The sequence below is a fragment of the Danio rerio genome, chromosome 16 (genome assembly GCF_049306965.1).
Source record: "Danio rerio strain Tuebingen ecotype United States chromosome 16, GRCz12tu, whole genome shotgun sequence".
NCBI classification, from domain to species: domain Eukaryota; kingdom Metazoa; phylum Chordata; class Actinopteri; order Cypriniformes; family Danionidae; genus Danio; species Danio rerio.
In genome coordinates, this window is record NC_133191.1 from 53,080,827 (window position 1) to 53,092,500 (window position 11,674).

Genomic DNA, 11,674 nt, shown 5'->3' on the forward strand with positions numbered 1-11,674 from the left:
TATATATATATATATATATATATATATATATATATATATATATATATATATATATATATATATAATAGACATTAATATATATATCAAAACACTCTGAAATAGTAGGATTTATTTTAAAAAAAGTATAAATGAGATTAAATTGACCAGCCTCTGTCGCCATCTAGTGTACAATAAGTCTGTGACACATACAAAATTCTTAGTTGAATTTTACAAAGACTTGTAAAAATATGTAAAACATTGAATTCAAAAACAGTAATCATCTTAATTCATATTAAAACATTTATTTTAATTATAATACGGCAGCATGTACATAAACAGAAACAGGCCGAGATCCTTCAAATTACCCTGAATGTTTAAAGCTAGAGACGTTCTGCATCTCTTCCATTCATTATTTCTACAGAGCCATGAACTCAAGCGCATTTAATGTAGCAATGTTGAAAAGTAGTGCAAGTATTGTTATATTGGTAGTCTGATCTTTAACATTTATTTGTGGGCAGGAAGGAGCCTGGCATTATAAACTCACACACTGTTCGAGGCCCAGGAAAGCAGGAACCTCTGTTTGTTTCTCAGCTTCACACTTCACAGCATCTGTTAGGGATAGTCCATCCAAAACTGAAAATCTCTGTCATCATTTACTCACCCTTTATCTGTTTCAAACCTGTCTGACTTTCTATCGTCTCTAAACACGAGAAGATCACAAGAGAAGAAATGTGTATCGCAAAAGAAATACTTTGCAAAATGTTGAAAACCTGTAACCATTGACTTCTATAGTAGTAAAAAAGAACACTAGTGAAGTCAATGGTTACAGGTTTTCAGCATTTATCAAAATATCTTCCTTTGTGTTCAACAGAATATATTTAGAAAAATGCTGAAAACCTGTAACCATTGACTTCCAAAGAATAGAAAACAAATACTATGGAAGTCAATGGTTACAGGTTTTCAGCATTTTTGCAAAATATCTTCTGCTGTACACAAAATAAGATATTTTGAAAAATGTATCCATACGCTGCATCCCAATTCGCATACTATATCCTCAATAGTAATAGAAAATAAAATTAGTATGTCCCAAACCATAGTTTGTTGGAAAATAGTGTGCCAATGGTTCCCAGATGGGTCTTCTATTTGTGGTAGAAATTCAAAGTGTCTAACCACTATCATTGTCCAGCATAGATTGCATGTGAATTCAATTAGAACTACGATTAGAGACTTTGGTACAAAGTATAAACAAACTAGACACATGGCGAATGCGCGAGACCTGTAAAGTAGAAAGACTTTGGTTTAGGTGTTCGAATGCAAAATATTTAAATCCTGTTTTCCATGCTATTTTGCACTTGCAACAACAATGTGAACATTTATAAAGACGTGTTTGGACCAAGCGGCAACTGCCCGCTCTCCCTGGGGAAGCCAATATGGAAGTAACTAAAACTGCAATTCATCGACTCGCCTTTAGGGGCTGGCTCCAGGAAATCCAAATGTTTTCTGACTGCAATGGTAAATTGGCCAAGTTTACAGCTGATAATAACATGTTTACAACCTGGTACAAAGGATGGTTTTGGTTCATATAGCTAATATTATCCTACATGACAACTGCGAGAGAGGTGAATTTTTCATTATAACTCATTCGTTTAGTTTTTATTAGGTTTTATTAAGTCTGCATTATTAAAGGCGTGGCCACTTGAGTGACAGCTAAGTCTCGCTGGTCGCCATCACTTCATCTCAGCTGATTCCGGCTGATTAGCTGCTGAACTCGGCATATACGTGTTTTTGTTTGTTTTATGTGGCTTTACACAGTCAATTGCCTTTTGGAATTATTTCCTACAATTATCAGATGATATGGCATTTAATTGTGCTCACAAACTGTTCAAGTTGCCTCCATTTCCCAGGTAAGTGAAATTATATGCTTACCATATCTATAAATATATTTGTTTTACTTAAGATCAATTATCATATATAATTTTCTTTAGACCTGTACAGCACTCCAGAATCTGACAGATTGATTAGCTGTAGGCTCTAAAACAGTCGTCTGAAATGTAATACAGTGTCATGCCTGGATTTCATAAAAAACCTTGCATTTACTAAAACAGACTTTATCTGAAGTGTTTGGAAGTAATTTGTGTTTTCCTCTTGTATAAAACGTCACAAGAACAATGTTTGCTTGCTCAATTCATTACAACAGTGTTTTTAAATGTCTAAACACTTTATTGATATAGCGTACAACCAAGCACATGTGGTCAGAACACAAACGAGTCGCAGGTTTAAGCGTTTCTCCCAAAGAATAGCCCGCCTAAGCAAAATGCCAGCAGGTGTCTGTAGCTCTGCTCACTCTCCGCCTCTTTGCCCTTGTTTGGTATCCCCCGGTCGGTGCGAGGACGCGCTAACTAAATGGCGACAAGTGGCCACCCCTACTTGTAGCTTCTTTTAAGTTCTTCAGAAAACTATGGGTGACGTCACGAATACGACTTCCATATCTTTTACAGTCTAGAGCTGCGTCCCAAATGGCACACTATACACTATGCACTCATGCACTATGTACTTATGCACTTACACACTCTACGGGATAGTATATGTATGTAGTGGCGTCCCAAATGGCACACTAATGTTTTTTTACTAAACAGAAATTCAAACCGTTTCCCTGATGACGTTTGACGGTCGCCAAATCCGTAAAATAAACGACCGAATTATCAAATATTACCTGCCATGAGTATAACCGCATTCACCATCGGGAGGCGCTATAATCACTCTCGTAGGAGAATTTTGCTTTCAACATCCAAAATAAATAAAGTTATTCAACATGTGCGTCCAATAGCTCCGCCCCTTCCACTACGTAAGCAAACCTGCGGTCATTGAGTGCGTGAAGTGTCCATCATTACACACTTCATTTTACAGGCTGAATGAGTGCATCATCCGGGTAATTAAAGTGCACTTATGATTTTTAGACTTTTCAGTGTGAACACACTACTTACACTATTTATACTACAAAATGGCGTAGAATAGTGCATAAGTATGCGATTTGGGACGCAGCTTATGGTTTGGACAATAACTTCTGAATGCATATTTATGCAAAGACCTGTGGAGATTTCTCTGCATGAAAGACTCGTGAATAGCAGATAAACCTGACGCTTCTTCTTCAGTAAGGTATTAATATAAATATGAAAGAAACGTGGATTATGTGTGAAGATGAATGACAGGGCCCTTAACTAAGCAACATAACGGTCTGTTAATGAGGAAGTAGGATGTCCCAAAGCTAACCTACTCTTTTCTTACACACTCAAAAGTATGTCCTTTTTCTTCACAAAAAAGTATATACTTTGAGAACAGAGTATAAGTGGGTGAATTGGGATTGACTTCCATAGTATTTGTTTTTCCTTGTATGGAAATCAATGGTTACAGGATTTCAGCAATTTTTCAAAATGTCTTCTTTTGTGTTCAAATGAAGGTATTTAGTGAAATGCTGAAATCGATTAACTATTTCCATAATAGGAAAAGCAAATACTATTAAAGTCAATTGCTGTGTCACACCTTACGCTTGTATACACCGTTCTAAAAGTATGTATTGACAGAGCAATTGACTTGCATGGTATTTGTTTTTTTTTTTCTACTATGGTAGTGAGTGCTTACGGGTTTTCAGGATTTTTCTAAATATCTTATTTTATGTTCAACAGCATAAGGAAACCATTTAAGGGAGAGTAAATAGTGAGTACATTTTCATTTTTGGGTGAACTATCCCTTTAATGAACAGGTTTAAGCTCCGTTCTCTGTTCATCCATTCTTCCGCCCTGAACCTTCAGCAACAAAGAAAAGAAATCCTCATCGTCCATCGGCCCTGGAGCTGCACTGCGCTGCTCCTCCAGACGCCCCTGGGCCTGATCAAATCAAATAGAATAAAGTTACACTAAGCAAGACTAACTTAAATAATGTTACTCTTTTTTAGTTGCTTTGGATGGTGCCTGCTAAAAAATAAATATGTAGAAAATACAAAAAACTTTGATTTAGACAAAATCCATAATTAGATGATAATGATGATGATTGGTGGTTAAATTTAAGTAATAATTTAAAAATAAAATTAAGAATAGCCATGAAAGGGAAAAAAATGAAAGAAATATATCTTCCTTTGTGTTTATTAGTATATTTTGAAAAATGCTTACAGGTCATTGATTACAGATTTTCAGCATTTTTCAAATTATCTTCTTTTTTGTTCAAAACTGTATCCATTGACTTCCATAGTAATTTTTTTTTATTATAGAAGTCAATGGTTATAGGTTTTCAGCATTTTTTTAAATATCTTCTGTTTGCAACAATAGATTTTTTTTGAAAAATGCTTAACCTGTAACCATCGACTTCTATAATAAAAAACAAATACCATGGAAGTCAATGATTACAGGTTTTCAGCATTTTTCAAAATATCTGCTTTTTTCAACAAAAGATATTTTGAAAAATTATTTAAATCTGTAACCATTGACTTCTGTAGGATTTGCTTTTTCTTACTATATAAGTCAATGGTTACAGGTTTTCAGCATTTTTCAAAATAGTCCATAATTAGATGAATAATATGATAATTACTGGTCGAATTTAAGTAATAATCTTTTTTTTTTTTAATTACATTAAGAATAGCATTGAAGGGAAAAAAGAAAGAAAAATATCTTTTGTATTAAACAGAAGATATTTTGAAAAATGCTGAAAACCTGTAACAATTGACTTCCATTGTACTTGTTTTTTTAAATTATACAAGTAGTTGTTTAAAGTTTTTCAGCATTTTAATAAATATCTGCTGTTTTCAACAAAATACAATTTGAAAAATGCTTAAAATCTGTAACCATTGACTTCTGTAGTATTTGCTTTTTCTTACTATATAAGTCAATGGTTACAGGTTCTCAGCATTTTTCAAAATAATCTATAATTAGATGAATATGGTGATTATTATAGGTCAAAATTAAGTAATAATCATTAAAGAAAAAAGTAAGAATAGCATTAAAGGGGAAAAAGAGGGAAAATATATTTTTGTTTTTAACCGAAGGTTGTTTGAAAAATGCTTTAAACCTGTAATCTTTGACTTCCATCGTATTTGTTTTTTCTTATAGAAGTCAATGGTTACAGATTTTCAGCGTTTTTCAAAATATATTTCTTTTGTGTTCAAAAGAAGATATTCAGAAAAATGCTTAAAATCTGTAACCATTGACTTTTATAGTATTTGCTTTTTCTTACTATACAAGTCAATGGTTACAGATTATCAGCATTTTTCCAAATTGGATGATTGTGATAATGATTAACGGTTAAATTTAAGTAATAATATATTTTAAATACAGTAAGAATAGCCTCACATGTGTTTAGGGCATTAGGGAGTATACAACTCTATACATAAAATGTGTGTGTTACAGTTTGTGTTTTTGTCTGCGTACAGGTTTTTGTGGTTTATGAGGACAAAACTGTATAATGACATGCTTTGATCTTGTATTTTTTTACGAGGACATGCCTTGTGTCTTTGTAACTAAAAACTGTTAAAAACTAATTTAATGAGGTCTTTTCACTTTCAGAATATACCACAGGTTTTCTATGAGAGTAAGGGCCTACTTACACTATGCCATCCGTACCGTGTCCAGGCCCGTTTCCCGGATCGTTTGAGAAGTGTGAGTGCGCTGAATCGGGCTCAAGCACGGTTCACTTGGCCGGCCCTGGCCCGGTTGGAAGAGGTGGGCCTGAGCGCGGTTCACTTGTGCTTTGGCGCGTTACACTTGTAGTGTGAGTGCAAAACGTGCCAAAGCCCGAAACTGAAAGCGAGACGTGACTTTTAAGGGGCTCTTTCATATGAATTTATTAATCAATTTTACTGTTCAATGAACGCAAACTGCCGTAGTTTATTAAAGACGCAAACCCCTCACTGCATGACAGCTGCGCACCGTCAGCAGACCTCCTCATTTCTGCAGCACGAGGGCTTTATGACTGTTTATGAGCGCCAAAAGTGGTGGATCTGTTCGGCGAATTATCTGACTGCGTGTCACCGCATCCCTAAGGACTGTTTGGCGAAACATTTGACTGCATGTCACTGCATATCAAATGACTGTAACTATATAAATAGAGAAATCTCCACTGTGCTGCTGAGTGAGAGAGCGCTTCTCACTGAACAGCACAGCAGCGATGACGTAAGCGTGCCGAGGCCCGATTGTGGTGTGAGTGCGGGCCGTCGGGGGAGTAGGGAGGGAGGACAAGCGTGCTTTGGCCCTGTTCGAGGCAACTGTACATAGTGTGAGTACGGCCTTAGATTTAGGGCTAGGGGTGAGGTAAGGCCCGGTAAGACACAGTTTTTTCAAATTACTTATTTAAATTAAGCTGAAACATCTCAACTTGTTGTGCTTTTTTGCACCAACATAAAAGTTTTATGTTCAATCCACTTAAACTTGTTAAAAAAATAAGTTAACTTAATTCTTTGATGTTCTGACACAAATCGATAATGTGGAACCCAGCATTTTTTAGAGTACACTAAAAAATGCTGGGTTCCACACCATCGATTTGTGTTGGGACAACATGAAGGAATTAAGTTAACTTAGTGTTTACATATTTAAGTGGATTGAACATAAAACTATTAAGTTATTACTAAAAATAACTCAAAAACTGTGTTGTTTCAGCTCATTTTAAGTAAGTTGTTTGAGCAAATAGCAAATATATATATTTTTTGAGTGTACAGTATAAAATGCATTATGCCTGTGAAGAGTCCTCATAAACCACCAAAACCAACATGTGTCTCTGTGTGTGGTTTTTTATTTTTCAAAATGGCTGAACAACATCTGGGAAGCTCTTACTTGTGTGTTGACGATCATGTTGTAGAAGTCCTCGTTGGGTGTTTGCGTGGGAACTGTCCGGTTGACCTCTGTGGTCCTCCAGATGCTGCTCTTCCTCTCTTTGCGTTTGTTCAGAGGAGCTGGAGGAGCGGAGGGAGCGTCCTGCAGTTTTGCTCTCTGGTCATCCAGTCGACGACCCTGAGATGTCGCCAGCAAATCGAAGAACTCCTCCTTCTGCAGCGATGTCATGGAGGAAAACACCACTGTTGGGGATCATATGACCAGTGAGGAAAATCATACTCAAGTAAAAGTACCATTACTTGCCAAAAAATGTAGTGCTAGGAGAGTAAAAGTATCTGTTCTTAATACTACTTAAATTAGTTGTCAAATTTTGCTGAGATTCTAGTGCATTTGCCCACCCCAGAGAGTTCATAACAACTGCAGAAAGTCAACCAGGGGTGCGTTTCCGGAAACCATTGTTAGCCAACTAAGGTCGCAAGTTGTGTCCTTACAAACATAGTTTGTTGATTTAGCGTTTGCCAAATCCATCGTTCCAACGAACATTCGCATTCCAACGCAATCTCACGGCAATTCGTAACTTTTTGATTTAGTGGCTAATTCGTATGAATTCGTACGATCTAATTCGTACAATTTAGTACGATTTGCTCATCCCCCAATGACGGTTGGGGTTAGGTGCCACGCCTCCTTTTTAAAATCGGATCATTTCGTACGACTGAACTCGTACGAACTCGTACGAATTAGCCACTAAACTGGCAAAACGTAAAATACTTACGTTTTCTCGTGAGATCAGGCTGGCTATTTCCACGTATCCCCCCTATGCCCTATTCATTTAGAACATTCTAACATTTAAACTTAAAATGATTTAAAAATAAAAAGCATTAAGGTCATCTCTCTTAGGTGTAATTTGCTTTGAAAGTATTTTTACAGTTCATATTTAGCGATCTTCATGTTCACAAGTGCGCTCTCTTTGCAGTGCACTTTGAAAACATTGATGCGATTTTGAACACACATGGCTCATGACGACAGCTATTGACCTATTATTTAAAAGCGGAATTTACGTTACGTCTCCAAAGCTTGTGAAAACAAAAAACATAGCATACGTCAATATTTAAAATTACAGTAGGTTATTTGTTAAGTATCTGTACTGTATATGACATGGGCCTGCTGGTTAGAACATTACTGTGGTGGTTTGCATGTGTCGAATTGTAAAAGTAGACTTTTCAAAAAATTATTAAATAAATAAACAATATTTCACTTAATAATAATAATCGTCATTATGATCATCATCATCAATAATACTATTTATATTATTATTAAAGTAGGATTATTTTCATAATAATGAATATGAATAATAAATATTAAATTTAATTTCTTAATAAATCAGTACACTGCTTCAGTATTTCGCTTTCACGCTTATACTTAAGAATTTTAGCAAAAACTTCAGATATGTTGGTTGGGTCTTTTTTACCAACTAAGTTTGTCGACACCATTATAGCGACACAGATCACTCTGCCTATTCATGCCAGAGTCCTGTGGAAAAAATGATTGACAGGTGGTAATTTGTATGTAACTTATCTTTATTTAATTAAGATTTGGTTATGGGAAAAAGAGAGACCATGCGGGTCAGGTAGTTGAAATTAATTAGTTTAATAATTAATAAATAATTAATTTACCGCCACCTACGACACAGATGCAAGAAGGGTCTAGCTGCAGACCAGATGCAGATGCATGCTGAGCTGCTTGCAGTGCTATTAATGTGCACACCTAACCCCAGTCCCTAACCCTACCGATCACAGTGACATCACTAGCTCCATTGAGTGCATAGTGTCTGAGACTGAAAGTATGAGACCACATGTGGGCAGTCAGATACTATTGAAAATAGTGGAACAAAATGATCAATACAGCACTAAAAACGTACTGGAGTAAAAGTAAATGTACACATTTAAAAAAAAAAACTACTTTGTAAACTACAATTCCAGATAAAAGCTACTCAATTACAGTAGTTTTTGTCACGATCGTGGTTAGGGAAAGGAACAGGCTCAGCAAATAATGGGTGTTTATTAACAAAAAAATAAAAACAAAAGGCAAAACAAAACTACCCCGAGGGGGAAAACATTAACAAAACACACAAACAAACTTGGCTGGGCTGGCAAGACAAGACTGCAGCAGGAACACAGAGTAGACGACAAACTGGCACAGAACAGAAGACATGAGGAGATTATAAGCAGGAGAAAATTAACACACAACAGATGAACATAATTAACTAATAATGGGTTAACAAGTGGGGTGGGACTAGACAATAGACAGGAGAGCGCATGACAAAGACAAGACAAGCCATGCGCTCACATAAAACAGGACAAGAACATGCAGCCAATGAGAGAACTCATTAACCGCATGTTCATGACAACTCAAGCACAACACTGAAGCACACGACAAAAGCACGTGACCACAATGTAAAGCCACGTGCTTTGACAACAGAGGCAAGACACGAGCACACGATGAATGAAAACACTCACCGTGCGCTCACACATGCAGCGTGCATGCATCATCCCAGCGCCGACCAAAACCAACAAGACTGAGACGCTGGGAATGAAACACCACGCTGCAGACAGACGAAAACACAAACACGAGTACAAGAGCGCGCGCGTCCGAGGCACGCAAAGCCCGCGCGGCCGCATCAAGCGGGAGCACGCACACTGCGTACACCCACGACGGCGCGTGCGCACAGAGACAGAAACAAGTGCTCGACCCAAGAAAATTCGAGCCGAGCACAACAGGACTAGTGTCTGGATTCTGCCACCAAAACAAGAATTTACAAAACCAGAGTGGCAGAACCCTGACAGTTTTAAGTATTTGTAATTCATTACTTTACACCACTGCATATGATTTACATGAGCATTGCTGAGGTCCTGGTTCACAGTGTTTTCTCTAATTATTAGCTGTTGTAGAATAGGTGTGTGTTTACCTCTCTGGCTGTGGCGAGGCGTGCTGGGCTCAGAGTAGCATCTCCTGCGGCGCTCCATGCGAAACGAGCAGCGCTGGTCATTGAGCCGACGGCCCTCCTGTATCGTATATAACAGCTCACACAGAGCATCAGGAAAATCTGGAGATAATCTGTGAACCTGAACGACAAATCATCATTAGCAAATACTCGGCACAGGGAATACAAATTTGATATTAATGTACTCATCCTCAGGACACCTAAGATTTGTTTCTTCAGTGCAACATAAAAGAAGATTTGGTATCACTTTAGTATAGGGAGCAATTCCCACGGTCCCACTTTATATTAAGTGTCCTTAACTACTATGTACTTGAATCAAAAAATAAATACAATGTACTTACTGTGTTTATAATGTATTTGAGAACACTTGTGGTGCTCTTGAGTTGGGATAGGGGTAGGGTTATGGACAGGTTTGGTGGTGTGGGTAGGTTTAAGGGTGGGTTAAGGTGTATGGAATAGTCAGCAGTGTATTTACAAATGTAGTTACAGAAGTTAATTACAGATGTAATTACATACCGGTATTTAATCAAGCATAAGTACTCAATAAATACATGTATTTACACAATAAGTACATTGTAACAAACTATTAATTCCTGTGTAAGTACATATTAGTTAAGGCCACTTAATATAAAGTGGGACCATTCCCACTATTAACTTGTAACTTATTGTGCTTATATATATTGTGCTTATATTGTGATTATAAGGATAATGGCTGTTCATTATTACGTCAAAAGTGCATACTCTGCATGATCTTATTCTACATGCTTAATCCTACCTTAATATCTAAACTACTATGTTAATAACTATTAATAAGCAGCAAAGTATTAGAATATTGAGCTAAAAGGCTTAGTTAATGTTTTGTTAATAGCAAGTATTGTACCTTAAAATAAAGTGTTCAATTCAATTAGTTTACGTGTTTAGCGCCTTTCATAAATAATTATCGTTCCAAAGCAGCTCCACAAACAGGAGCACATCATTACATTACAGTTAGAATCAAGTTTGACTAAAGATGTTTAGCTAAAAATGAGGTTCTTGGTGATTTTAAAAGTACAAGTGCAAGCCATTAAGCATAATAAATAAATAAATAAATAAATAAATAAATAAATAAATAAAAATAAAGCAAAAGAAAACCAAATGAAAACCTCTCCCCTCTGATTATATATTGACGTATTATAAAGAGATAGGATGAACCTATGCGATAAACTGAATATTATTTAATTAATTGCCTTTTAAGAGCTGTTTCTTAAGATGAGTGTAAATAATATTCAGTTTTTTCACATCATAAAACCTCCGTATCATCTCAAGTCACGGCTCATATTTAGCTTGTTTTTTTTTCACATCTTGAATGGGTGCTGGCAGCCGTTGACTTACACGTTACGAATCACTAAGCACCATGTTTTTAATGAAAAATCTACTTTAATAATCTATTGCTGAAAAAGACACCAAACTGAGGATGATTAACAGCTAATTTTAATTTAACTTAGGAAAGTAACATCCAATACTTAATTCCTGTTGCAAATTTGAAATAACAATTGTTTGCAAATGAATGAAAATATTACAATCTACTTTTGTAAATTCGGTCACTTTTTATTTTGATGGTCAGTTTGTTGCATTAGGTTACATTGCATCTACATGCCAACTAATACTCATTAGATTACAAGCATACTGTTAGATTGGGGTTAGGGTTGGGATTAGGGTAAATTGACATGCACTGGCAAAGTTTCTTATAGTCAGTTAAATGTCTGCTGAAAGGAGCAGACAGTCTACTAATTCTCAAATGGACCATCAAAATAAAGTTTTACCCTAAATTCCTGTTAAAATACTTTTGAAAACAAACTTGGAAGACATGTTTTAAAGAAAAATACACTTCCTGAGTTTA

The 11,674-nt window shown here is 36.2% G+C and overlaps 1 protein-coding gene across 3 annotated transcripts in view; it reads right to left on the reverse strand.

Annotated features, from left to right (window-relative positions):
- Window positions 1-265: 265 nt before the first annotated feature.
- The window catches only part of gpsm3 (G protein signaling modulator 3), a 12,900-nt gene continuing 1,491 nt past the window's right edge, over window positions 266-11,674 (reverse strand). The window contains exons 3-6 of one of the 3 annotated variants that reach the window (XM_017351561.4): window positions 9,760-9,916; window positions 6,795-7,036; window positions 1,256-3,863; window positions 266-749 (exon numbers count right to left, since the gene is read on the reverse strand). In XM_017351561.4, the coding sequence (XP_017207050.1) occupies window positions 3,729-3,863; window positions 6,795-7,036; window positions 9,760-9,916 (534 nt within the window). In that variant the 3' untranslated portion in view covers window positions 266-749; window positions 1,256-3,728. Of the gene's footprint in view, window positions 877-973; window positions 3,864-6,794; window positions 7,037-9,759; window positions 9,917-11,674 lie in introns of all 3 variants that reach the window. The other 2 variants (XM_073926757.1, XM_073926756.1) reach the window with 2 other exon arrangements.